The 26,328-nt window shown below is 47.8% G+C and overlaps 1 protein-coding gene across 2 annotated transcripts in view; it reads left to right on the top strand.

Annotated features, from left to right (window-relative positions):
• The first annotated feature begins 2,389 nt into the window (after positions 1 to 2,389).
• The window catches only part of CCPG1 (cell cycle progression 1), a 38,788-nt gene continuing 14,849 nt past the window's right edge, over positions 2,390 to 26,328 (top strand). For both annotated transcript variants that reach the window (XM_066592562.1, XM_066592563.1), the window contains exons 1-5: positions 2,390 to 2,533; positions 11,285 to 11,349; positions 13,635 to 13,749; positions 13,831 to 13,907; positions 21,418 to 21,658. In XM_066592562.1, the coding sequence (XP_066448659.1) occupies positions 11,290 to 11,349; positions 13,635 to 13,749; positions 13,831 to 13,907; positions 21,418 to 21,658 (493 nt within the window). In that variant the 5' untranslated portion in view covers positions 2,390 to 2,533; positions 11,285 to 11,289. The remainder of the gene's footprint in view (positions 2,534 to 11,284; positions 11,350 to 13,634; positions 13,750 to 13,830; positions 13,908 to 21,417; positions 21,659 to 26,328) is intronic.

Here is a 26,328-nt window from a genome sequence, read left to right on the forward strand (position 1 = left end):
ATGTTAAAAAGGGAAAATTCACAAGAACACAGCCGAAAAAGTACCAAAAGAAGCTTTGATGGAAAAAGAAAATGTTTTTACAAAGACTTATAATAACTTTGCAACACATGTGTATCACTATTAGGCCTTAGTCAGACGGGCGTTTTTTCGCGCGATTTGCGGATCGCATGACGGATGCGCATCCGCAAATCGTGTGACCGCTGCGCGCAAGTTAAATATATAAGCCCTTCCCTGCAATTCATCCTAAAATGTGTAAAAATAATAAATATATATGTACTCACCTTCTCCCGGCAGCCGGAGCTCCGCGCGGCCGTCCTGCAGGGGGTGTGAAGGGGGTGTGAGTCAGACCTGCCCCCTGATTGGCTCAGCGCTGAGCCAATCAGAGGCATGTCTCACTCACACCCATTCATGAATTCATGAATGGATGTGAGTCAGACCTGCCCCTGATTGGCTCAGCGCTGAGAGGCAGCAGTCACTCACCCATTCATGAATTCATGAATGGGTGTGTGAGTGAAACTTGCCTCTGATTGGTCAGGGCTGTGACCAATCAGAGGCAGATCATTCAGCAGGCGGGGATTTTAAAGCCCCGCCGGCTGATAGTGCCGAGAAGCAGTTCAGGAGAACTGACAGCGGCCGCGGCTGGACTCCGGCTGCAGCGGAAAGGTGAGTATACAATTTTTTTTTATTTTAACACATTTTAGGATGAATTGCAGGGAAGGGCTTATATATTTAAGCCCTTCCCGACAATTAACCCCGCGCACGCCGGCAGCCCATTGCTTTCAATGGAGCGGCTGTATTGCCGGCTCCATTGAATTCAATGGGCAAACATTGTTCTTCTCTGCCACAGCTGTTACAGCTGTGGCAGAGAAGAATGATTTGTGTTCTATATGTTCTCAATGGGGTCGGCGCTACTGCCGCCGGCCCCATTGAGCGCATATAGAGAAGAGAACAGGAATCGCAGATCGCAGATAGGTGCGATCTGCGATTTCTGTTCTATAATTTATCGGACGAGCGCATAAAAAGCGCTCATGTGTCCGATACCATTGCAAAGCAATGGTTTTATAAAATCCCCGGACGCATGCGCATGCGCAAATCGCGGCTAAAAACGCCCGTCTGACTAAGGCCTTATGCTTATTTTAGCTAGGTATTGTTGACTTTTTGCTTTTACTTCATGTTAAAATAATAAAAACAAATAAAAAATTTTCCGTTTTTTGTATTTTTTCCAAATACTTCAACTTTATTTTGTAGGCAAGCCTTACGTGATAAAAAAAACCCCGTGTAATTTTTGAAATCTGTGCAAAAAACTACATAAAGATGATTTAACAAAATCAAAACAATTTTTTAAAAGTTTTTTTTGCAGACCTGTGTTATCAATCAAACTGGAAAGATTGCTAAATCTTTCAATCTATTTGCATATAGTGTGTTAATGGCTTTAATATCCATAAACACTTTATCATCTTCATTTTAATGTAAAGGGACCTCCAGGAGCTGTTTGCAGAGCCCAGCATGTGATGAATCACACTCCCAGCTGAACAAACAGTTGCCAACACATTCCATTGTTGTCCTCGCAACTAGTGTAAACATACTGCAGGGGAAAACATCCTGCAGTCTATTGAAAGTTGAGCTAAATGCATTCAATACCTTGGCTGGTATTTTTTTTTCTGAAAAAGGTGGCAGCCCTCACGGTCTGTGTAGAGCAAATGACGTCAGAGAACGCTCAGGCAGCCAGTTTATACAGACAGATGCATCGGGGCTCGTTCAGATGATAAATCGTTCACCTTCATTGTATAGGTGAGAAGGACTGATTGATCGGTATGTAAACCAAATAATTAGTGAACGAGCCAACCATGATTGTTATGCCTGCTTAACATGAATGAAAAGTGAACGATTTAGCATTCAATCGTTGGCTGAGCAATAATCGTTCTCTTTCGCTCGTTTACATGATTTTTTTACCATAATCGTCTGTGTAAAAGTACTTCAAGCAGGAAGGGGTTAAGAGGCAAAATTAATAATAAAATATTTTAAGAATATTTTGCTCTATGGCAAAGTTTGAAAAATCTCGGCCATTCCCTTTACGTAGCCACCACTACGGTATGTTCCTCGATCCACAGCTCGGAGCCCATCATTACCTCGTCAGTGACTTTGGCCGATCCGTTCTCCCTGCCTTCAGTCCTCACGATCAGCGCTGTGTGCCCCTATGTTGCCATAGTAACCATGCCGGCCCGGCGTCCCACCTCTAGGCCTCGCCCATTTGTTGACAACGAGCTGCTGCGCCGCTATGTTTTCTGGGACATGTAGTTGCTTGTGAACGTTGTCTCTTCCTTAACTCCCACCTTAGACGTTCTGGTAAACTACAACTCCCAGCAGCAGCGGTCCCCGCCCCTGTTAGGCCAGCCGCTTCTGGTGCTCTCCCAGCGCTGTTGTTTTGCAGAGACGTCACTGGGGACTGGAAGTGACAGTTACCGAGCGGCAGGCGGAGGAGCGCAGTCCATGTAAACACCAGGAGTGGGGGTCCCCAGGGCCTGCTTCACCGGTAATGTTTGTCTGTCGGGGGGCGCCGGTGACATTGAGGGTAGTGGCAGTCCTAATTCTCCCCGGTGATGCACTAATAGAGTAACGTTACATCAGGCTGTAGATGTGTTGTGTGCGGCGGGCTCCATATGTCACCGCTGCATCCTGAACTCCACGTACTAATCACCCCGCTGGCTGCATGGCGGCAGCTGCCACATGTTGCAGGACATTACATCACACTCGGTGGGGACTGAAGGGACAGCAGGGAGGGGGCGGCGCATTATCGGCCATTACATAATGTGCACCCTGCTGGGGTGGAGGCCACCAATCAGCACGCGGCTCTCATCTATCCAGAGCAGGTTGAGGATGAGATCTGTCCTCTGGTTGGTATAAACAATTGTCCCATCTAGTGTCTCGTGCTTGGCCCTATGGGGTGCTTATCTAGGCGCAGAGCATGCTGGGAGTTGTAGTTTTGCAACAGCTGAAAGGTCACAGGCCGGGGGAATGAATTTCTGGTTGAACTGTTTTTTGATAAGCAGCTATATATATATATATATATATATATATATATATATATATATATATATGTCAGTAGAGAGCCAGTCCCAGGATGGCGAGTGCAATGTATACATATAAGTCTCAGGAAGTTATAATGCAAAGGCGTCAGCTGTTTTGAATACATGAAACACTCAGGGAAACCAACATGGCGGTCCCTTTGTGTGTTCCCCACTCCTACTTTCAGAAACCTCCGCAGGCTTTTCCTTTATTCTTAGTGCATCTAAATAAAATATTTCCTAGTAACAACACTCCAATTACGTTAGTTGTACAGTCGGCCATGGAAAATTATCCCGGCACCACACTCTTATGGAAACTGGCTAAAAGAAAATCTGCGATGCCCACAGCGACCAATCACAGCGCAGCTTTCATTTTACCTCAGCAATATATGAAATGAATGGAATGCTGTGATTGGTTGCTATGGGCAACAAAGACAGATTTTCATTTAGAGAGCTGTCCTATGAGTGTGGTGCCTGACTACTTCTATGTGGCCACCTTATAGATGCTATGGTGATCATGAGTGAGTGTGAGGCATAGCGTGTAGTTACATAATACATCCACGTGAGGGCAGAGTTGTTTTGATAACAAACTGCCCCACATCAGGCTTAGGGCTCATTCACACGAGTGTATTTGCGTAGCCTATTACGCATGCAATCTTTGTGCGCAAAATCCGCTGTGAATATAGACCGTTGTTTTCAATAGGTTCGTTCACAGGAGCGTATTTTTTTCATGCAGTAGTCAATCGTGCGAAAAAATACACCGTATGACCTATTTTGGTGCATATTATACACCGCAATAGGCCTTTGAAGAGAATCGGTTGGCGCAAACATGCAGTGAATACACACGCCCTTCCGTGTGTGCAAATATGCAGTATATGAGAATATCACATCGAGAGGTCAAGGAGGATTAGTAGGGAGTAGTCTTTGGCATCATCAGGGCATTTGATACTTTTGTGAGGGCGGTTTTAGTCGAGTTTAAAGAGCGGAAACCAGACTGGAGGGGTCGAGGAGTGAGTTGTCAGAGAGAAAGTGTGTTAGGCGGAAGTAGACCAGACGTTCTATGTCTATTGAAACATCATAAAGTGGGCTGTACCCATGATGTCGAGATACGACCGCCAAACGGGCTTGACTGCGTGTGCCACAAATGTACTCAGTTGAACAGTGTGTTTATTGTTTGTGAATATTGGCGACCGCGTTCATTTAAACCACATCAAAGGGCATTTCTGAATAGGTTTGGCAAAGGAAGTGTGCCAAGAAAAATCCTGCTCTCCTAAAGGACTGATGTTACCCCTCCCGACCCACATCACAGGCCTTCCCACTAGTTAAGCTAGGATTCTACTGCACACTGATGAGGGGCAAACCCCCTGAAACAGCTGTCTGTGTATCAATTCTGGCTTGTGGTCAATTCCTAATCATTGTTACAAAGACTTGTATATAGGGTTGGACATTGATTTGCAGGAATGCTGCCATCCAGTAGGTGGCGCTGCAGAGGTATTGTTTCATCTGGTATAATTGTATCTTGTCACCACCGGAAGCTAGGGGTTTGACAGCCCTTACATGGAGGATCTCCCCTGTCATGCCCCTAGCTCTCGATTGGCTGTATTGTTGTCCAGACGGCTGGGAAAATACTTGTTCGGGCAGGAAAGATACACCTCGCCGCCGCTGCCAAAGCTGTCCTCCTCCGTGTTGTAGCGCCGAGATGCGGTCGCTGAGGGCTACTCCGCTCCCCATCTGCCTCTGAGCAGCGGCGCCAGCTGCTGAAGAGAGAGGAGGCAGGGGAGTGGAGTAGCTGTCTGGCCACATCCTGCTACTGTAGGCTGGCAGCCCTGTCCTTCTCCTCCCCACTCCGTTGCTGCGCTTGCACCTCTGCTCACCGCTGTCATCCTCAAGCCCTCCGCGGTCTGTCCCTGCATAGTACAGCCGCCGCTGACAGTGAAGCAGAGAGTGCTGCGGCGGCCACACTGACAGCAGCACTGAGGGCAGGGGTAGCGACCACACTGACACTGCGGTCGGGAGCAAGCAGAACAGCGGGGGATCTCCTGCCTCAAGGTCTATAGATGGGAGGCAATCACTCACTTCCACGTCGGGGAGACGGAGGACTGCAGCACATCACAGATAGGATAGCAGGGCCGGCACAGACACCCAAATACCAGGGCTGGTTCAGGGACAGTGAGCAACTGCTTCAGCCAATCAGCTCCTGGGGGCGTCACTGGCCTGTCAAGCAGCCTAAATCTTGTCTTCACCCCTACTTCTGGTGGTGACAAGATACAATAATACCGTTTCATCTTCCTTATTTGCTTCTATTACCCAGAGGAGCATGTGTGGCCCTTTAGGTCCCCTCACTCACCTTCAAGGTTTCTCCTCACACACCTTTTAGGTGCTCTCCTTAAGGAGTGATGTTACCCCTCCTAAACAACAAAATCCTGTATACACAAATTGGTTAAAAGATTTGAGACTAATTAATGGAAGGTTACATTCACCTAGATATATGCAAATAAGGAAGATGGAACAATACCTCTGCAGCGCCACCAATTGGATGGCAGCATTCCTTCAAATCAATGTACGACTCTTTAAACAAGTCTTTCAAATAATGATTGGCAATAGGAAACGAAGCCAGAACCCATGCACAGACAGCTGTTTCGGGGTGTTTGCCCCTCATCAGTGTGCATGAGGTTTCTGGCTTGGCTGGCCAGGATGGCACACATCTAATGCAAGCATGGGGCAGACTGTTATTTAGGTGTATAAAGCTGTGTATAGCTGATGGATTACACATCTGCACTCACGGCTTTTTACCCCTCTAGTATAAACATTTTACACACCTTGAAGTTGTCTATATATGGAAGGACAAATGTGACTGATGGCTCAAGAGTTTTACTGCAGTTCCTGTTTTGGCTCATTTGCCATTTAAAGCTAGACAAACGTTAGTGCCTGAGTACAGGAGCGGGACCATAATTATGTGTCATTACAAGGGGAGTTCTCATCTCAGACATTCGCTGCAGGTCCCCATCAGAGCTGGAAATAGCCCAGCTTCCATAGCGCCTATAATAGTCAATGAGATTTATGCTTAATCCATTTTTATTGAAAAAACTTTTTTTTAACAAAATCAGAAATAGACAATTTTCCTGACAAACGATATTCCCAATATCTAGCAAATCCCCTATTACGTCAGAACCCAGTCTATTGATTAGAAGCCAGAGGTGATAAACTCCTCATTAGACTGATAAATCTCAATCAATTTCAAACTCCATCGAATGAACCAAGAATTGTACTTCTCTAAACCCAACTCTGAGCTTTCCTATATATTGTAGCTCCTACCGTAGTACGACAGTGAGTGACATGTATAAATGGTGAAAACCGCATAGTGCAACGAGCCGCGCTGCTTCTAGTCGTGGCCAACTTGGTTCTACCACCGGCTGCTTCACCCTGCAGGATGGGTGTCGGTGACCCCATTCTGGAGATACATGCAAGCCCCATCTATCAGACATTTATGGCATATGCTGTATAAGATGAGGACACCCTTTTAAATCCCTGTACAGTATAAGAGTGGTATTACACTGGATGACAGTGGGTGCATAAGGCCCGCCATTTGTCCCATAGTTATCTCTCCTGTTCATAGGAGTGTAAAGCTGCTCTCACACTGGATGCTTTTTGCCAGTACAATGCTCCCATTGATTTCACTTGAGCCTCGCCGACCAGCGCTCAAATGCCGCGGTTTTCAAACGCTGTCCTATGTTTGTGCGTTTTTTTTTTTAATTCACCTCATCACTCATCATATTGATGGAGTGCGTTAAAAAATGCTGTGCACTGTGTTCAAAAATGCAGCTCGAAATAGCGGTAAAATGATGCGATTTTGAACATGGCGTTGTGTGAGAGTGGCCCTAGGCTACTCTCACACAGGTGATAGCAGTAACGCATCGTCTTTGCCAGGGCAGAGCTGTTTTGTACAGCGTTCAGTGTGAGCGCTTGCCTGCGTTGTTACTGCGCTTTCCCGTCACCACTTTCTCTTCCCCTCCCGGTGGCACAGAACGCTGCGTTCACAGTGTGGCGTTGGCTGTGCACTGTGTTCTACCGCATTTTTGGCAACGTTGAGAACGCTCCTGATTCATCTCAATGGGCAACGCATCACGTTTAAAAACACTGAAACGCCCAGGAACAGAACAGACAGCTCTCTAAAACTGTGGCGTTAGAAACGCCGCATTAGAACGCTTGTCTGGGGAGCCCCATTGAAATCAATGGCTGTGCGAGAGCGGTCTGTGTGAATGGAGGGGAGCACGCTGGAGATCTCTTCCAGCCACCCGCCTCCATTCACTGCGAACAGGCAGTCGTTCAGATAAATGCCTGGCTGTTTACACCGAGCGAGAAGTCACTTACCAGTCGCTTCGTTTCAATCACCTAAAAAGCGACGCTGTCGGGTCCCCTTTTGACACAGAACAACTGTCAGGCAAAATTGCTAATTTCAGTGATTTTTCGGCGGCTAGTAGGCCCATATAAAGCTACCCGTGAACTAAGCAGACGCCAGCAGATGAGTGCACAGGATGTGTAACCACAGGAAGAGCTTTCTGGCATAAATTTACATACACTTCACTGTCTTCATTTTCTTTAACCTCCTCCCTCCATAACTGTCACATAAAAACTGGAAAAACCCTCCTGCAAATGTCACTTTGTGTGTCTAGAGAAACACGCCAAAACGTGTGCAGTAGATGGTTTAACACCGTATGAGTCTCACAGATAACAATTTTTAGAATAAATACAGCTGTTTTTTGTTTTTCAAAAAAAATGCAACAAAAACCGCTGTGGTGGACAGAAGCGATGCGAAAGCCAATAGGAAAATGGTTGACACACTAAAAACAGCGTAGGTTTTTCATGGAAGCTTTCTTCACTGGACATTGTTTTGCCCGTGCAGCATGCGCTAGGTATGGCGTTTTTTATTTTTCAGGCTTCTAGTCTCTAGGGGTAACCGAGCCTGAAAATAGTACATGTCAAAAATATCTATATATTAAAAAAAACAAAAAACGCCAAAAACCTGCCCCAGGCCGGACTCACACCTGTTCTTTGTTTTCTTGTTTCTATTTCCCATGTGGTGGATATACACGCCGCTGGTATATACACGCCCATAGAGAACAATAGCTCGATCTCCTGCATATGCGGTGAAATAGAATATGCGGTGTTCTTTCTTGCGCTCATGTATTATGCAATTCTGACACACTAATGGGAGCGGATCACGCAGGTATACAGCGCACATGTAATCGTACGCCCGTGTGAGCCCGGCCTGGGGCAGGTTTCCTACAAAATAGTTTTCAGCCTTCTCAGCAGAATTTTTTGTCATATTTTTGAGAGGCTAAAATGCTGTGACTATTTGTAAATGAGAGATGTATAATAATAATCTTTATTTATATAGCGCCAACATATTCTGCAGAGCTTACAAGGCAGAGGGAAACAAAGAAAACCACGGTTACATAGTAATCAGTTGCTGGAAACAATAGCGGTGAGGGTCCTGCTCCAACGAGCTTACATACTACAAATAGTGGGGTGATACAGAAGGTAACATGGAGGGAGCTCGCCTTTAGGGTTGCCGAGGGTCATAAATGACTAAACAGCTAATAACAACACCGAAGGTAAAGGGACTGGAGATGTGCATGGTATGGCGAGGTGAAGAGCGTGGGATGCTATACCCATTGACAATGGTCAGATTGTGACTGCGGGGGGCGGTTGATTGTGGCTAGCAGGAATTGCAGTTGGTAGGACAGGGAGCATGTTATCAGGTGGAGTACAGAGGGGTTTCGTTTAGGGGATATGGTATGCCTTCGTGAAGAGGTGCGTTTTTAGAGCACACCAGAAGTTTTACGTGTTTGGGATTGCCCAGATGGTTTTGGGTAGTGCGTTTCAAAGGACTGGTGCTGCTATGGAGAAGTCTTAGAGGCAAGAATGAGAGGTTCGAGTTAAAGGAGCGCTTAATCTAATTTCGTTGGTGGAGTGGAGGGCATGGTCTGGGTGGTGGATTGAGATGAGGGAGGCAATGTAGGGTGGTGCAGTGATATGGAGAGCTTTATGGATGAAGGTAATGAGTTTAAATTGAATTCTGTATTTCACGGGGAGCCAGTGCAGTGACTGGCACAGGGCAGAGGCGTCTGAGTAGCGGCTGGACAGGAAGATGAGCCTGGCTGCTGCATTCAGGATGGATAGGGGAGGGGAGAGTCTGGCGTGGGGGAGGCAGATCAGCAGTGAGTTGCAATAATCGAGTCAAGAGTGAATGAGGGCAAGTTTTTAGTGTGTCCATGGTGAGAAAAGGGCGTATTCTAGCGAAGTTCTTGAGGTGAGGGTCAAGAAGGGTGTCGTCTCTCTTTAAGGAGAGCACCCAGAAGGGGTGTGAGATGACTTATAAGGCCATGCACGCTGCTCTAGGTAATTTATGTAAATAAGGAAGATGGAACAATACCTCTGCAGCGCCATTTTTTGGATGGCAGCATTCCTTCAAATCAATGTACGACTTTTTAACAAGTCTGCAAAACTATGATTGGGAATAGGAAACCAAGCCAGAAAATCATGCGTGGCATGGCACGCATGGCCTTATAAGTCCTCTCACACCCCTCCTGGGTGCTTTCCTTGGGGAGAGACGATGCCATCCCCCAACCCACTCACCCCCTAGGTGTCTCCACACACTTTTTAGGTGCTCTCCTTAAGGAGAGACGACAACCCTCTTGACCCATGTCACAGGCCTCTCACCAGCCAAGCTAGAAGCCTACTGCGCACTGATGAGGGGCAAACACCCCGAAACAGCTGTCTGCGTATAGGTTCTGGCTTGGTTTCCTATTCCCAAGCATTGTTTTACAGACTTGTTAAAAAGTCGTACATTGATTTGAAGGAATGCTGACATCCAATAGGTTGTTCCATCTGTTTTATTTGCATGAGGTTCAGCTGACATGTTCGGGCAACAGATTGGATGTAGGGGGTAAAGGAGAGATCACAGTCGAATATAACCCCAAGACAGCAGGCGTCTGGGAGTTATAGTGGTGCTACACACTGAGATGGAGATGTCAGGATGAGGTCGGTTAGTGGAGGGTGGAAACACCAGTAGGTCAGTTTTTGAGAGTTTCAGTTTTTAGGTAGAGAGAGGATATAGTGTTAGAGACAATGGTGGCGTTCTGGAGGAATGGTTCAGAGATGTCACGGGAGGAGGTGTATAGCTGGGTGTCCTCAGCATAGAGGTGGTATTGGAGGCCAAATCTCCTGATGGTTTGTCCAATAGGGACTGTGTAGATGGAGAAGAGGAGGGGGCCGAGGACCGAGCCCTGGGGGACCCCAACAGCAAGGGGAAGAGGAGGGGGCCAGAACCGAACCCTGGGGGACTCCAACAGCAAGGGGAAGAGGAGGGGAGGTAGAGCCAGCAAAGGAGACACTGAAAGAGCGGTCAGATAGGTAGGAGGAGAACCAGGAGAGGGCAGTGTCCTTTAGGCCAATGGAGCAAAGCATATTGTGGAGAAGTTTGTGGTCAACAGTGTGAAACAGTATAGTGAGATATGAAAATGTCTATACCTAGCATTATGGTTTGTGGCTTTTATTCTGTTTTTTGGGGGGACATTAGTGATTTTATCATATCGCTGGTATGGTGGTATTATATTATAGCTAGGTATGGTTTTTTTCTTCATAGACTTCTCGTAGATTTTAAAAAATGCCCGGAAAAGCTCCTGAACAAAAATAAAAATCGTCACAAACTGTTGTAGAAGACATAAAAAAAACTAAAACCCCCAAACATCTACAATTACAATTTTTTTACATTCACTTTAAAACCCTGAAAACAAGTGCTGTGTGAAGGAGGCCGTTGTCCTCTTCAGTTTGATATACATAGATGTTCTGGACATTGTGGGATGTTTTCTGAAGCCATTTTCACATTTAAAGGGAAGGATCTGGTGCTGACAGTAGACCATCAGAGAAGCTGCACCCTGTCAGCAATGTGGTAACAACAAACGGTGTTCCGCTGTTTGCTTTCTGCCGGTTACCGCCCCCACCACAGGAAGCTGTACTGCATCTTGTGTGTTATATCTGTATATGGGGTAGAAGGTGTGGGGTGCGTCCCATACAGATGACTGAACACATCCATTAGTCTACAAGCAATCATTACCGGATCGCTGCTGTGCTGTAATAAAGTACCTTCACAAGCCACTTTTGTCCTCACAGATGAGATGAAGAATTCCTAATTAACTTTTTTTCTGTATTTACAGCGAAAATGTCTGGAAACTCAAGTGATAGCGAATCATCATGTGGATGGACAATTATCAACCATGAGGTACGTGACTTTCTTTATATGACTTCTCTACTGGTGGTGTGAGGGTAGTCGACTCTAGACAAAGCCACCCCAGATGCCAGATGCGTACCGTAGGTATTCCCACCAGGTGAAACGTCCGTCAGCCAAACGCTCAAGGGTCCTCTAGAAAGAGCTATACAATAACAGAGTGCTGGTGTATTCTAACTATCAGGTGTTTCTTTGCTGATAGTTGGATGACATTTGCGCTATACATTCCATGTCCAGAGTAGCCTTACAGATGTGTTGTAATAATCACCAGCTTTTGCTGTCTGCACATTCAGGAGCAGAAGTTACTTGAGAATATTAGCACATATATGGCACCCTGGTATTGTTTTCATAGTTACGTGTTCCTAGGGAACTTCTTTTAAGGGCAATTTCATGATTAAACTATGACCTACGGGGCACCGACAAGACTTCATAGGTTTAGGCACATCAACTGTTACCTGAGCTCATTCACACAACTGTATGCATAAAACAGGGGTCCCACAGCGTTTTACTGGTCTGTGTGATGCTGGCGGAGTGACAGTTACCACCTCATATGGCAGTGAGTGCACTACACATGACCTGTCATGCGCAATGTCATGCGCAACTTTTGTCTTTTTTAATTCCCCGCCCTGTCTCATAGCGGGGTTGCGTATATATCGTCAGCCGTATGCAATGTATTGCGTGTGGACAGGGTTGCATATGCTGCCCATAGAAAAGAATAGGGCTCATGGTACATGGAGAAAAAGAGCCATAACTTTAAAGCACTGGCTGTGATTGGCTGAGCCGGCTGTCACTCACTTGGCCCAGCCAATCAGAGCAATCCCTTGCTGGAGGTGGGGATTTCAATCCCTGTCACTAGCAATAGATGCTTTGCCGCCTTGACAAGAGCCCGGCAGCTGGCCCGGAACTACGGAAAACAACGGCAGGGACCCCGACGGCGACAGCCAGGTGAGTTTTTTGTTTTTTTTTTCCCCTCAGGTAGTGTAGCTAGGGTGTTTAGCGCTGCCAAAACTGCGGTACTAAGTTGTGCCACGTTTTCGGCAGTGCTGAAAAAGCGGTAAACTTTTGAATCACGCTGATTGAAACCAATTGATAGCTGACTGATTCCGGGCACACAGTGTGGTAATATACTGTGTATATAATGCAGCGTTTTACCGCGGTGTGAGGCGGCATATCACTGCATTTTTTTTTTTAATGTCTTGCGACATTGCTTAGCAACATTGCATATGTGCAACGTTTATAACGCACCATTGGAGGACAATAGGGCTCTATCGCGCATAAAATGCAGAAAAATAGAACTTGTGTTCTTTTTTCACAGGTATTATACGCAATGAATTTAAGCAAGTGTGAATGGATCAATGAAAATCAGTGTGCTTTCATTGACTCTCTCCACCGTGCATCATGTGCGCATAATATACAATGAAATTACGCTCTTGTGAACCTGCCTTTACAAATATTTTATGTAACAAATACAAACTTTAGTAGCAACCCCATGTTGTGTATGCTAATGACTAGCCTCCCTGTCACTGCGGTCCTGGCATCTCCCATGTCCTCTTGGCAGTCCCTATGGCAGCTGAACAGAACCTCCTCCACTGATGTGAACGAACCCTAACATCTGGGATGTCACTGAAGATGTAATGTTTGCCTCATCACAATATGCAACCCATTAGATGTCAAGTTGGAGTTTGTTACAAAAGAACCCTTATTGTACATGTGCCGTGTAGCTTTTTATTGGCTAAATTTTGGAGGACTTACGAGGTGTGGATCTCTCCCCCCCCCACAGCCCCCCCGACTCATTCTTGTATGAAAATGCAGTTACTCGAGAAGAGCAATGCTCGCTCGAGTAACTGCCTTGTCTGAGCGTGCTCGCTCATCTCTAATAGTTATATCTAACATGCCAAGTTTGTCAGAGAAGAAGAATACAAAATATATCAAGTATTTCTGCTAATTACACTTGTGTGTTTTTAGAATAGGACCATGATGGGGACATTTCCTGGCTAACACGTAAAATCGTTTCTGAGAACTAGACTAGAGGCTGACTATGGCTCATAAGACTGGTCGCTTCCTATTAGAAGGCCATCCTCTTCTGATCAGGAAACCGTAAATTGCTTACTAAATGTTTGCCCTCGGAGTGTTAGCGGGCAGAAGCGACTGGTTATTTTAACAATTCCAAAATGTTTTTTTTCCAAGATAATTTAATAGGCCTCTAATAAGTGTACTGCGGATGGAAAACACTTTTTTCAACCAGAGGTGTCCTAATATAGTCCTTCTATGTATTTTAGGGCTCGGACATAGAGACCCTGCACTCTGAAGCTGAACCATGTGCAGAGCAGTCTTCAGATCCCTGTTCAGCGCTTGGTGAAGATGTGCGGCCTGATGCTACACCTCCGTTGGCAGGTAATGAAATACAAGCATTGCTTCTGAGACGTTCACGCAGATAATAACATGGAGCTAGTGACACTGTTATATTCAATGCAGATGTCTGCAGCAATGAGGTTGCTACATCAAATGTGGAAAATCTTCACTCCACATCAGATCAGCAGGGGACCGCAGAGGTAGGTACTGCATATTGAATGACAAATCAGATTGCATATCATTGACAAACCATAATTGCACACTATCCAGTGTCATTGGCTGTAGACATCCAGGATCGCCCACTGTTTTTTCATAACTTATAGAAAAATCCTACTTTTTTGTCCTTGTTTTAAGGGGTTTTCCAGGCAGAATATTGTTGATGACCTGTCCTTAGGGTAGTTTATCAATAGCTAATCAGCTGCAACCACTCTTCAGGACTCCAGACGATCAGCTAAGCAGCGCCTGCCATCGGCGCTGCTATACACAGGGCTCGGAGCGGTAGCAGACACAGCTCTCATTAAAATCGGTGGGAGCTGCGCCTGCAGCTACAAGCCCCAGCCATTACATTGGATTCGGAGCCGCAGCTTCCACTGTGACCCCTGTAGGTATCGGTGTTGACAGTGGACTCCCACTTAGCTGATTGGCAGGGTTCCTGAACAGCAGACCCTCAACTATTGATGACCTATCATGAGGACACGTCTTCAGAAGTATTTTGTCTGGAAAACCCACTTTAAGGGCAGTTCTTGAAAAGTTGTTCATGCCAGATGCAAAGACTGATTAGTTGAGGGCTAGACTATACCACAGATAAACACGGAGATTGATCAGTCATCCGTGAAAGATGAGTGGTTCAGAAAATGGCCATCTGGTATGTTATAGCTGTTATCCAACTAAAAGAGGATTTTTTACTCACCGTAAAATCTCTTTCTCATCTCGTCATTGGGGGACACAGCAAAGACCGTGGGATATAGCTTCTGCCACTAGGAGGCGACACTAAGCACAAAAAGTTAGCTCCGCCCTCTGGCTATATCCCTCCTGCCGACAGCAGGCTAATTAGTTTGTCATGCCAGCAGTTGGAATAGCCATGCAGGAACAGAGAGACAACAATAGTTAGTCATATGACACATCAACAAAAAATTTAACTGTAATGAAAAACACGCAGCACCATGTGCGACTTTCAGAATCCGGAATCCGACTAGGACCACCACTGTGTCATATCAAGAAAGAGGGGTGGGTGCTGTGTCCCCCAATGACGAGACGAGAAAGAGATTTTACGGTGAGTAAAAAATCCTCTTTTCTCGCTCGTGTCATTGGGGTACACAGCAAAGACCGTGGGACGTCCCACAGCCGTCCCCGAGGGTGGGTACAAATAAATGAAAGCGCATGCGGTCAGTTTACAGCCGTCTGTAAAACCTTTCGACCCAGCGAAGCGTCAGCTGACGCAAACGTATGTAACTGATAAAACTTAGAAAAGGTGTGCAGGGATGCCCAGGTAGCTGCCTTACACACCTGTGATACTGAGGCACCGTGATTGACCGCCCATGAAGCCCCCACCGCTCTGGCGGAATGTACCGTCACCTGGAACGGCGGTGCCTCACCCTTAGCCCGGTAGGCCTCCACCACTGCCGAACGGATCCAGCGAGCAATAGTCACCTTTGATGCTGCAAGGCCACGTCTCGGACCATCCGGTATCACGAACAGGGAATCCGAGCGCCGGAAAGACGCGGTCTGGTCCAAAAATGTCCTCAGGGCGCGGATTAGGTCTAAGGTGTGCAGAGCCCGTTCCCTAGGGTGAATCGCCTTTGGACAAAATGATGGCAGTACAATGTCCTCATTAATGTGAAAGGTAGACACCACCTTTGGGAGAAAAGATTGCACCGGTCGCAACACCACCTTATCTTGGTGAAAAACCGTAAAGGGTGGTTTTGCCGATAGCGCTGCAATCTCCGAAACCCTACGAAGGGAGGTAACTGCCACAAGGAAAGAGACCTTCCAGGACAGCAAGCGCCACGGTACGTCCGCTAATGGTTCAAACGGATGGGCCAGCAAGGCATCCAGAACCAGGTTAAGGTCCCAAGGTGGCACCGGAGACCGGAAAGGGGGTGCCGTATGAGCGACTCCCTGTAAAAAGGTGCGCACCGCCGACCTTGAAGCCAAAGGTCGCTGAAACAAAACTGACAAAGCCGAAACCTGTCCCTTAAGGGAGCTGAGGCTCAGGCCCAAGCCCAACCCGTCTTGGAGAAACGACAGGAGACGGGCCAACGAAAAATGCATCGGGTGCGCCCCTTTCTACTCGCACCAGCGAAAGAATGTTCTCCACACCCAGTGATATACTTTCAATGACGACGGCTTCCTAGCCCTAATCATCGTCTGGATAACCGGGTCTGAGAAGCCCCTTGCTCTCAGTACCGCGGTCTCAACTGCCACGCCGTCAAACGCAGTGTAGCTAAATTCTGGTGGTAGAGGGGACTCTGAGAGAGAAGATCCTTTCGCAGGGGTAATCGCCAGGGCGCGTCTGCTACCATGTCCATGAGCTCCGCGTACCACGTTCTTCGCGGCCAATCTGGGGCTATGAGAATCACTGGTAGCCCTTCCTTCCTGATTCTCCTGAGCAGCCGTGGAATGAGAGGAATTGGTGGGAAGACATAGGGGTAATGAAACCCCGTCCATGGAGCCGTTAGCGCATCTGCTGCTAGAGCTCTGGGGTCCCTTGACCTGGCCAGATAGGCTGGAAGCTTCTGATTGAAGCGAGACGCCATCAGGTCCACGTCTGGCCAGCTCCATCTCAGGCATACTTCCTGAAATACCTCGGGATGTAGCCCCCACTCTCCTGGGTCGACCTCCTTCCTGCTGAGGAAGTCGGCCGCCCAATTTTCGACCCCGGGAATGAAGACTGCCGATATCGCTGGAAGATGTTTCTCGGCCCATGACAGAATTCCCTCTACTTCCTTCATGGCTCCCCTGCTGCGGGTTCCGCCTCGATGGTTTATGTAAGCCACCGCAGTCGCGTTGTCTGACTGGATTCACACTGGAGTTCCCTCCAGCCGATGCACGAAATGCTGTAAGGCCCGGAGTATTGCTCACAGCTCCAGGACGTTTATCTGGAGACCGGACTCCTGCGTGGACCAGGTTCCCTGTGCTACCAGATCCCCCAGCGTGCACCCCCAGCCTGTCATGCTGGCGTCTGTAGCCAGTACCTGCCACTGCAGGGGCAGGAACGACCTGCCCTGCTGGATACGTGGCGAGTCCAACCACCACTGGAGTGACTGCTGAACACCTGGCGGAATCCTTATCTTCCGCTCGAGGGATCGTGCTAACCTGTCCCACCTTGACAGTATCACCCACTGCAAAGGGCGGGAGTGGAACTGGGAAAATGGAATCGCCTCGAAAGACGATACCATCAGTCCCAAAACCCTCATCGCATGGCGGATCGCCACCCGTCGCTGCGATAGAAGGGACCGCACCTGCCTCTGAAGCAGCTGACATTTTGCTTCCGGGAGAGTCACTCGACCTAGTGCCGTGTCGAAGCACATCCCCAGGTACAGCATGCGTTGAGCTGGCACAAGAGATGATTTCTTGAAATTGATCAGCCAACCGAACCTGGTAAGCGTGTCCAGGGCAATCTGCAGGCTCTCCAGGTTGTCCCGCTGGGTCGGGGCTTTCACCAGAATGTCGTCTAGATACGGCATGGCAACGACCCCCCTGGAATGCAAGATTGCTATCACTGCCGCTAAGACTCTTGTAAACACCCTGGGAGCTGTCGCCAGCCCGAATGGCAATGCTGCAAATTGGAAGTGCTCCTCCTATACTGCGAACCGGAGGAAGCGCTGGTGTGCCTGACAAATGGGGATATGTAAATATGCATCCTGGATGTCTATCGAGGACAGGAATTCCCCTGCCTCCAAGGATGCGATGACCGCTCGTACCGACTCCATGCGGAAATGACGGACCGCTACGAACTTGTTCAGCTTCTTTAGGTCCAGAACCGGACGGACGGAGCCATCCTTTTTGGGGACCACAAAAAGATTTGAGTAGAACCCCGTGAAGTATTGCTCGGGGGGCACTCGCACCACTACCCCCTGTAAATAGAGAGAGCGGACCGCTCCGAGAAAAGCTGCTGCCTTCCCTGGGTCCCCCGGGGTTCTGGACCGAAAGAAGCGGTCGTGCGGTTGTGAAAGGAACTCTATCGCATAGCCCTTGGACACGACCTCCTGTACCCAAGTGTCTGAGATCTGAGATGACCAGACCTGGCTGAATTGGAGAAGCCGTCCCCCCACCTTGTCCGAAACAGGTGGGGGCAGTCCCTCATGCGGAGGGCTTGCTTTTAGTACCCTTTGCGGGCTGGGGCCCCCGCCAAGAGGACCTTGGCTTAAAGGAAGGAACCTTCCTTTGTTCCCGCTCCTGTGGACCCTTCCTCTCCACCCTACGAGGACTCGTCCGGCGATAGGAATGAAAACGTCTGTGCTGCGGAGATGACCGCTTTGGACGGTTCTGTGGCGAAAGCGAGCTCTTTCCACCCGTAGCTTCTGAGATTAGCTCGTCTAGCTTGGCGCCGAAAAGACGAGATCCTACAAAGGGCATACTGATTAACGACCCCTTGGAGGAAGCGTCCGCATCCCACGATTTTAACCATAGGGTCCGGCGAGTCGCCACCGATGCCGCGGAGGCTCGGGCCGCCAGCCTGGCTGTATCCATAGAGGCCTCACAGAGAAACATGCCCGCTTGTTCAATCTGGTGTGTAATGCCCACCAGATCCTCGGACGCCGCCCCTTCGAGGATTCCTTCCCGTAACCGCTTTGCCCAGTCAGTAACAGCCTTACTGACCCAGGACGAGGAAAACACAGGCCTAAGAGCTGACCTTGCCGCCTCAAAAACGGTCTTTGCTAAGGCCTCGACTCCTCGATCCTTGGGATCCCTGAGGGAGGAGGACTCTGCCGTGGGTAGCACCGTGTGTTTAGCCAGGCGCGAAATGGGCGGATCTACTAGCAGTGGAACTGACCACTTCTCCACTAAGTCCTGCGGGAAGGAATATTTTCCGTCCAAGTAACCTATCTTGGAAAACCGCTTATTCGGTGCCTTCCACTCCTTAGATAGGACCTTGTCAAAGTCCTCATGAGGAGGAAAAAGTTTTTGGAGAGCGTCTAGGCTGCCTGAAAGAAAACGATATCCCAGATGCCTGTGGTTCCTGTTCAGTGAGCTGAAAAGTGTCACGCACAGCAGCCACTAAGCTATCCACCATTGCCGAAAATTTTGGGACCTGATCCTCCTCCACAACAGAGTCTGAGGAAGATTCAGACCATTCCTCGTCCGAAACATCCTCTTCTGCCGACGAGCGCTGCGACCTAGTACCAGAAGAGCGCAAAAGCGGCGAGGAGGATGGTGACCGGAAGGGCCGCCGTGAGTCCGAAGGCCTGACCCGTTTAAGTCTACAGCCGCGCTCCTCACATGAACCGGTGGCGTCCTGCGTTAATTTTTCCAAAATTGCGCCAGATGCCCGAGTGAGGTCAGACACCGCCATTGACAAAGAGCGGGCCCACTCCGGCTCGGCTATAGCTGGGGGCTGAACTGCGGGGGGGATGCCCTGCACAGCCGCCTGTTTCGCATGGGAACAATCTCTACAAAAGGGCTCAGCCTGTCCACATGCGAACTTTAGGTTACAGCGTGAGCAAGCAAAGTGCGTTACTCTTGCTGTCCCTGGTCCAGCCTCCAGGGCTCTGGGGTCGGACATGGTGCTGGGCTTTCACTGGGCAAAGAAAACTGCGAGCTATCCTCTGCTATGCCAACCGCCGGCAGGAGGGATACGCAGCGAAAGAGGAGAGCTAGCCGCCAGGCAGAGCTTACCCAGGTCCTTGCCGAGGTCCGAAGAGGTCCGGGGAGCCGCTGGGTTGGGAGACTGCAGGTGCTGAAGGGCTTTCTTTCCTGGAGCTTGAGCTGTACAGCGTATAAGCTGAGCAGAAAAAGGCAGCAAGGAGTGGAGCAGCAGGGAGGTTTTTAAGTCCTGGCGCGCTGTCCCCAATAGGCTGCTTCTCTGATGTCATCCCCCTTCACCTGTGCTGAGGGAGGAAGGGGGAGAGGCAGGGCGGCGTGCATTGCCGATAAGGTCACGTCCCCTACATGGAGTCAATGAAGGCAGCATTCTGCCGCACCCACGCCACGAAGCCACGCCCCCAGCATCACACAGGCATGGCCACGCCCTCCATGGAGGCCCGCCGTGAAGCCACGCCCCCACACGTCATATGGGCGTGGCCACGTCCCCTCCGCTCCTGGCATTGCCTCGCCCGGGGCTGCACTGCAGCCCCTCCATTGAGCCCCCACATCGCAGGAACTCCTGCTGGGAGCCTTTGCAGGGAGCTGGAAGGCCAGGGCATACTGGCAGTTGTTGCTGCCGCCTGAGGTGCCATGCCCACGAGGCCACGCCCCCCCCCCCCCCCCCGCCGGCTTGTGCCTGGAACCAGTGCCCTGAATAATGCCCTCTGCTGCCGCAGCCATACATAGCGGATACAACCCCCGCGAAAAGGAGCCTGTCCGCCTGCGCCTATTCCTGCGCCTCGCTGCAGCTCACAAGGTACACATGCAAAAGCGACATACTGGGAGAGCCAGGGAAGGGAGTGGAAGAGGGGGGTGGGGGCGGGGGGGTCGCCAGTGCATACTTACCTCCTGCGTTCTTGCTGGAAGAAAAAGCGGCTCCCCAGTTCCAGCAGCCTACCCCTGTAACATCGCCTGCCCATGGAGAGGGGATGCGGACCTCTGCACCAAACATGGGGGGCTCTCGCTGGCGGGCCACATGCGGATATATATGACCCGGATGTGCCACCTTTTCTTCTGAGGCGGGCCGGGCAAGAAGCAACCTGGACAAACCCGAGGTTGTTCGCCCTCCTCTCCGTTCGGGTTTGATGGGGAGCGTCCTGCCTCCCCGTCTAACCCTGGCCCTTAAAGCAGCCCTAACGGGCACGACCGTCCTCCTACGAGACACTAAGCTAAAAACTAATTAGCCTGCTGTCGGCAGGAGGAATATAGCCAGAGGGCGGAGCTAACTTTTTGTGCTTAGTGTCGCCTCCTAGTGGCAGAAGCTATATCCCACGGTCTTTGCTGTGTACCCCAATGACACAAGCGAGAAATAAAATTATCCCCTACCCAAGCATGGCTATCTCCAACAGTCCCATCGTAATGAGTAGAGTGGCAGTGTACATCCTCGACTGCCGATCCATTGATTTGTGAACCTCCGGGATACCCAATCTCAGGATCAGTCGCAGAGCTAGCAGTTGGGCCCCCACTGTTCTAATAGTCATCCCCTATTCTGTGGATAGGGAATATTTTTGTTTTATGGGATAATTCCTTTAACCCATAATGACACAGCCATTTTTTCTTTCTGGCGGCATGAACATGGTGACCGGTTCTCTTTAGTAGAGTAAAAAAATATTTACCTACTTGTTAAATACTCCACCACTCCAATATTTCAACAATTTTTTTTACTTTCTAGCAGCGATAATGTGCTACACTTACTCAGAAATATCCAGGAGGAATAACAGAGGAACAGCACAATGCTGGATTTTAGGGAAATATGCTCTAGCATTCTTATTTCACCGGGAATACAAGTATCTGCAAAAGTGGGGAAAGCGGTAGTGCTGTCTGTTCCTCTTTAAGCTTTAGCGTAAATCTAATGTGTGGGGAAGATGCTACTAATACCGCATGCATTTTTTATCTCTGTTGCAGCTATTGTCTTACATCTCACCTGTGGAGGCCGAACATCCTGGTGAGGAGGGCACTGTAGCTGAGGATAGTCCCTGCGAGGCTGTTAGTGATGACTCTGATATTGTCACCCTGGAAACGCCCAAAGTGGATGAAGTTGGGCCCGAGGAAGAAGAAGTGATTCCAGAAGATTTGTCTGGAAACAGCGATCTTAACATGAGCTTTTCTTCTAGTAGCCAGTACACCTTCAGCCAACCAGAAGCTGGTAAGATGCTGTACATCTATTCTCTCTTATGCCCCCTTTAGACGAGCCAATTCGCATTTGAACGAGTGAGTGATGTCACCGCTAACTCGCTCAACCTGTTTAGACAGACAGATAATTGTTGAGAATCACTCGCTTCTCATTTAGTGTTTAATATTCCTATGTAAAGCTCTAAACGGGGAATGTATAAATGCAACAAGAAGTGAGCGAGCCAATGATGAACTTTAGTCCTGCTGAAACTGACCGATGAATGAAAAGTGAGCGATTCAACAATTTTCATTTGGGTCGCATTTAATCCGGACGATTATTATTCACTTTCTCTTATTTTAACGATTTTTTTGAACAATAATCTTTACGTCTAAATTAGCATTAGATAAATAGATTGCTACAAAGGAGAGAGAAATAAGTATAACTCACAGGGATTATCTGGTTCTTTAACATTGATGGCTTATCCTTAGGATAGGCCATCAGTATTAAATTGATGGAAGTCAGACTTCCATCACCTCGACTAATCATCTGTTTAAAGGGGCCCCAGTGCTCTTGCAAACTGTTCGTCTCCTTTGTTGTTCACAACACAGCTCTGTATGTCTAGTAATGGCTGTGTCTGGTATTACAGCTTAGTTTAATTTACTTAAATGTGATGAAGCTGAAGCATATTGTAATCTTGAGCACAACCACTACTAAAAGTACAGAGCTTTACCTGATAAGCAATGAAGGGGCCACATTGTTTGCCGGGGTGCAATGGCTCCTTTAAAAAGCTAATTGGTGTTGGGGTGTGCTAAGTCTGGTTCTAGTGTAGTATGTCTCCACCGGAAGACATGGGTTGGCCGAGCTGAGCTGCAGGTAGTGCCTAGGTCATGCCCACAGCTGCAGATTGGCTCCCACACACACACCTTCACAGACTTCTCACACCCACGTCCGAGCGAGCTCTGAGCTGAGCATCTCGCCCCAGGACCTGTGTGATCTGCAGAGCATTCCCCTGGATAGGACATGTATGTGGCGGGGGAAGGAGACTACAGCCCGGAGAGGGGGGGGGGCGCGGCATGGACAGTAAGAGCGGGACCGGCGGGGGAGCAGAGGTGTGTGCGCTGTTAGTGGGATGGCCAAGTACGTGGGGAGAGGAGACTACAGCCCGAAGATGGTGGGACCGTGGCATGAATAGTGAGAGCGAGGCCGGCGGGGGACGGGGGGGGATTGCGGAGATGCGTGAGCTGTCAAGGGGATGGCCGGTACATGCAAGTATGCTGAGATGTGTACAAGATGTACGGACGTGGGAAATCTGTGGAGGTGTGTGTGTGTGTGTGTGTGTGTGTGTGTGTGTGAGTGTGTGAGCCAATCGGCAGCTGTGGGCGTGACCTGGCCATTACCTGTAGCTCAGCCTGGCCAACCAATGTCTTCCCGTGGAGACATACTACACTAGTACCTCTAAATCCCAAGGATAGGCCATTAATTTTAATGAATGTAGTAAACCTCCATTTGATCTCTAGATGACATAGCTGTGATACGCTGTACTGGATCTGTTTGCACAGGGGTAATTACTAATGCTGGAGGACCCCTTTTGTCTTTTAAGCTTTCTGTCAGTTTTCTGGTATTTTTGACAATCAGTGAAGCGTTGCAGAGGGGGGTTCTTTTCTTCAGAAATAATGGAGATCTTGCTCGTCTCCCTCCTTTCATTTTTTTTGTTAATGTTTCTGGCCTCCTCCCATAGCAGACATCCGATACCATCCCTAAATAGACACTGTAATTATGCTCCTCTCACAGTTTCCAGCAGATGCTGAACTTGTATCTCCTCCAATTTTATATAATAGATATTAAACCTAAACCTACAGAATGGGAATGATTTCTCGCTATGCTGTGATGTCACCCGCCATAGCAGAACATGTTTAATACTTCACAACTCTCCCTATAAGCTCTCCAATAGGAAATCCACTACTGTATATAGTGACACAGGGATGAAGACCGCAGCGGGGAGAGAGGAATAAATCAGCCATAGATGTAAAACCTCCTGACATTCTTTTACACGCACTAGTAGATTATTACCACAGTATGTAAATCCATTGCAACCAACCAGATTCATGTCTCATTTTCTTTTCTTGTTAAATCAAGGCTACAGTCTGATTGGTTACTATGGCAGCTGCACCACTTCTTTTGCTGTAGTTTTGATAAATCTCCCTGATTGCCAAGTATCTATTTTCCTTGGAGAATGATAAAATCTGATTGAAGTGTTCCTTGCTAACAACAGACTTAGATGAACATAGTCCTACAGAGGTCGTAACACTTATAATTTTTTGAATGGGAAGATGAAACAATATCTCGGCAGCGCCACCTATTGGAAGGCATCATTCTTGCAAGTCAATGTTAGACTTTTTTGGCAAGTCTTGTAACAGTGACTGAGAATGATCAACCAAAGCCAGATCATTATCCAGAAGGAAAAGATAACCATGTACAAGCAGACTGTTTTGGAGTGATTGCCCCCTCATCAGTGTGCAGTAGGTTTCTGGCTTGGCTAATGAGAGGCCTATAGAAGTGGGTCAGGAAGGGTATTGTTTCTCCTTAAGGAGAGCATCTAGAAGGTGTGTGCACAATGATGAAGGGCAATTGCCCGAAACAGCTGTATGTGTATGGTTTCTGGCTTTAGCTTACGATTCAGTCATTGTTACAAGACTTGTCTAAAAAGTCTAACATTGACTTGCAGGAATGCTGCCTTCCAATAGGTGGCGCTGTTTTCAATTTGCATATTTCCCAGAGGAGCATGAATGGCCTTATAAGGTCTCCTCATGTCTTCTAGGTGCTCTCCCTAAGGAGAAACGATACCCTTCCTTATACTTAATTTGTTTTCTGTAACGCGCCTTTTCTATTTAAATTTAATGGCATTGGATAATGTATCTTAACTATTCTTTCTTAGCCTAGTGGCGGTTTTATTATAAGTTAAGTAAATGTCCGCTTAGTGTGTACATGTGTGTGTATAATATATATTCTTGACTCTACTATACGTTTAGAGACAAATTTGGACCCTGATACAGGTGAAACACAATGTGGCTGTTGAGATGAGATTAAACATAAAGCAGGATGTGCCGACATCAAGTTATAGCGCTGGCCAAAATGTAACTGGGGCTCGAATCAAAACCTACTTTACAAGACCACCTGAAGCTGTGTCCATGAAAGATTGCTCCAAACTGCCTACATACCACCCATATGTGTGATATGTAGCAGTGGATACACAAGCATATCTTTCCATTCTTCATACTTTTATACTATGCACAATGTTGTTAACGATGTTGTTGTGTAATTTAATATGCAATTTTCTTTTCCCTTCCTGATTTGATTTTCCACGCTTGGCTTTCTTTTTCTCTCAATATGTTGACCTCTTTGTGCCGTGCATAAAGGGGGACTCCGTGGAGCAGTGAGGAAGAAGCCTATGAATGTAAGGGCAGTGGTTCAGTGAGCATGTGTATGATTTTGTGACCTTATCTAAAAGGAGTTATCCCATGAAAAACGGTTATCACTTATCCATAGGAAAGGTGATAAATGTGTGATTGCTGGGACCCCCACAATCATTAGCTTTTATGGAGACGGAGATAGCGGAAAGCTGGAAGCAGCTGTCCCGTAGACTTCGAGTAGGTAGTAAATGTTTTTCGTGGGCTAGCCCCTCTAAAATAAATCTGCTAACACCAGTAATGCATCTCTGCCACCAAACTACTAACTGATGCACGAGAATAGTACATGTGTGACGCGTCCTCTACATGGTAGTCATAGGAGTCCGTGAATACATGTGACCTGTATAGTCAGCTTATCCTTTATATTCTTTGGAGTGCCTTGCATATTGGGGATTTTTATTGTGGCTTACACCTTGTACATAAAAAGAATTAAATGGCAGTTCTGCAGGAAACGGTTTTAGTAGGTTACACCAGGAATGAATGGCATTACTTGTATTAGAAAACTGGGGATATATAGTACATATACATGATAGCCCTAGAATTGTAGGAAGTGTGTACTATATCTAATATTCAGATGTGCTCACCATTAAGTAATGCAATTTGTCATGATACCAATTCAATACAACCTCACGCCATTCAATAAAGATGGTTTACTTTGATCGTGTGTTTTTAACAAGGCAGCCGATTGGTGATGGATGGCTGACGGATATCATCCGTCATGGCTATCCCGTAGAATAAAATGTATATATTAACCCTTTCCAATCCAATTTTGGATTCAGAGTTTCCTAAAAGGCTTTCTCTTTTTGCTGTTATACAAGGGTGCCATCTGCTAGCTAAAGCCAGTGTGTGTGCAACAGTGAATCTCCGACAGCGGCTGCAATAGACGGTAAAAATACCCTGTCGGACGTCTTCTGACAGTGGAGCTGTACAAGCTTCAATCAGAATGTAGGAAGATGTTAGGATTAAGTTATACTGTTTTTAATATGAGAGCCTACATACTGCTTATGTTTTTTTTATGTTTGTTTAGCATCTTGTGTCATACATCTCGGGATATTTTGGTTTAGAGACAAGTTAAAGTGACCTCTGGGCTTGGAGAAACAAAGATGGCTGAACCAGTTCTTTGACTACCTGATGCACGCTGTGTATAGCATGCATCACTACTCTAAATAATGGCACAAGCGCTGACGTCACCGCTAAGGTCGTTAACACTCATGCTGAGCGTTTAGACAAAGTTCA

This window comes from Eleutherodactylus coqui, chromosome 2 (genome assembly GCF_035609145.1).
Source record: "Eleutherodactylus coqui strain aEleCoq1 chromosome 2, aEleCoq1.hap1, whole genome shotgun sequence".
NCBI classification, from domain to species: Eukaryota; Metazoa; Chordata; class Amphibia; order Anura; family Eleutherodactylidae; genus Eleutherodactylus; species Eleutherodactylus coqui.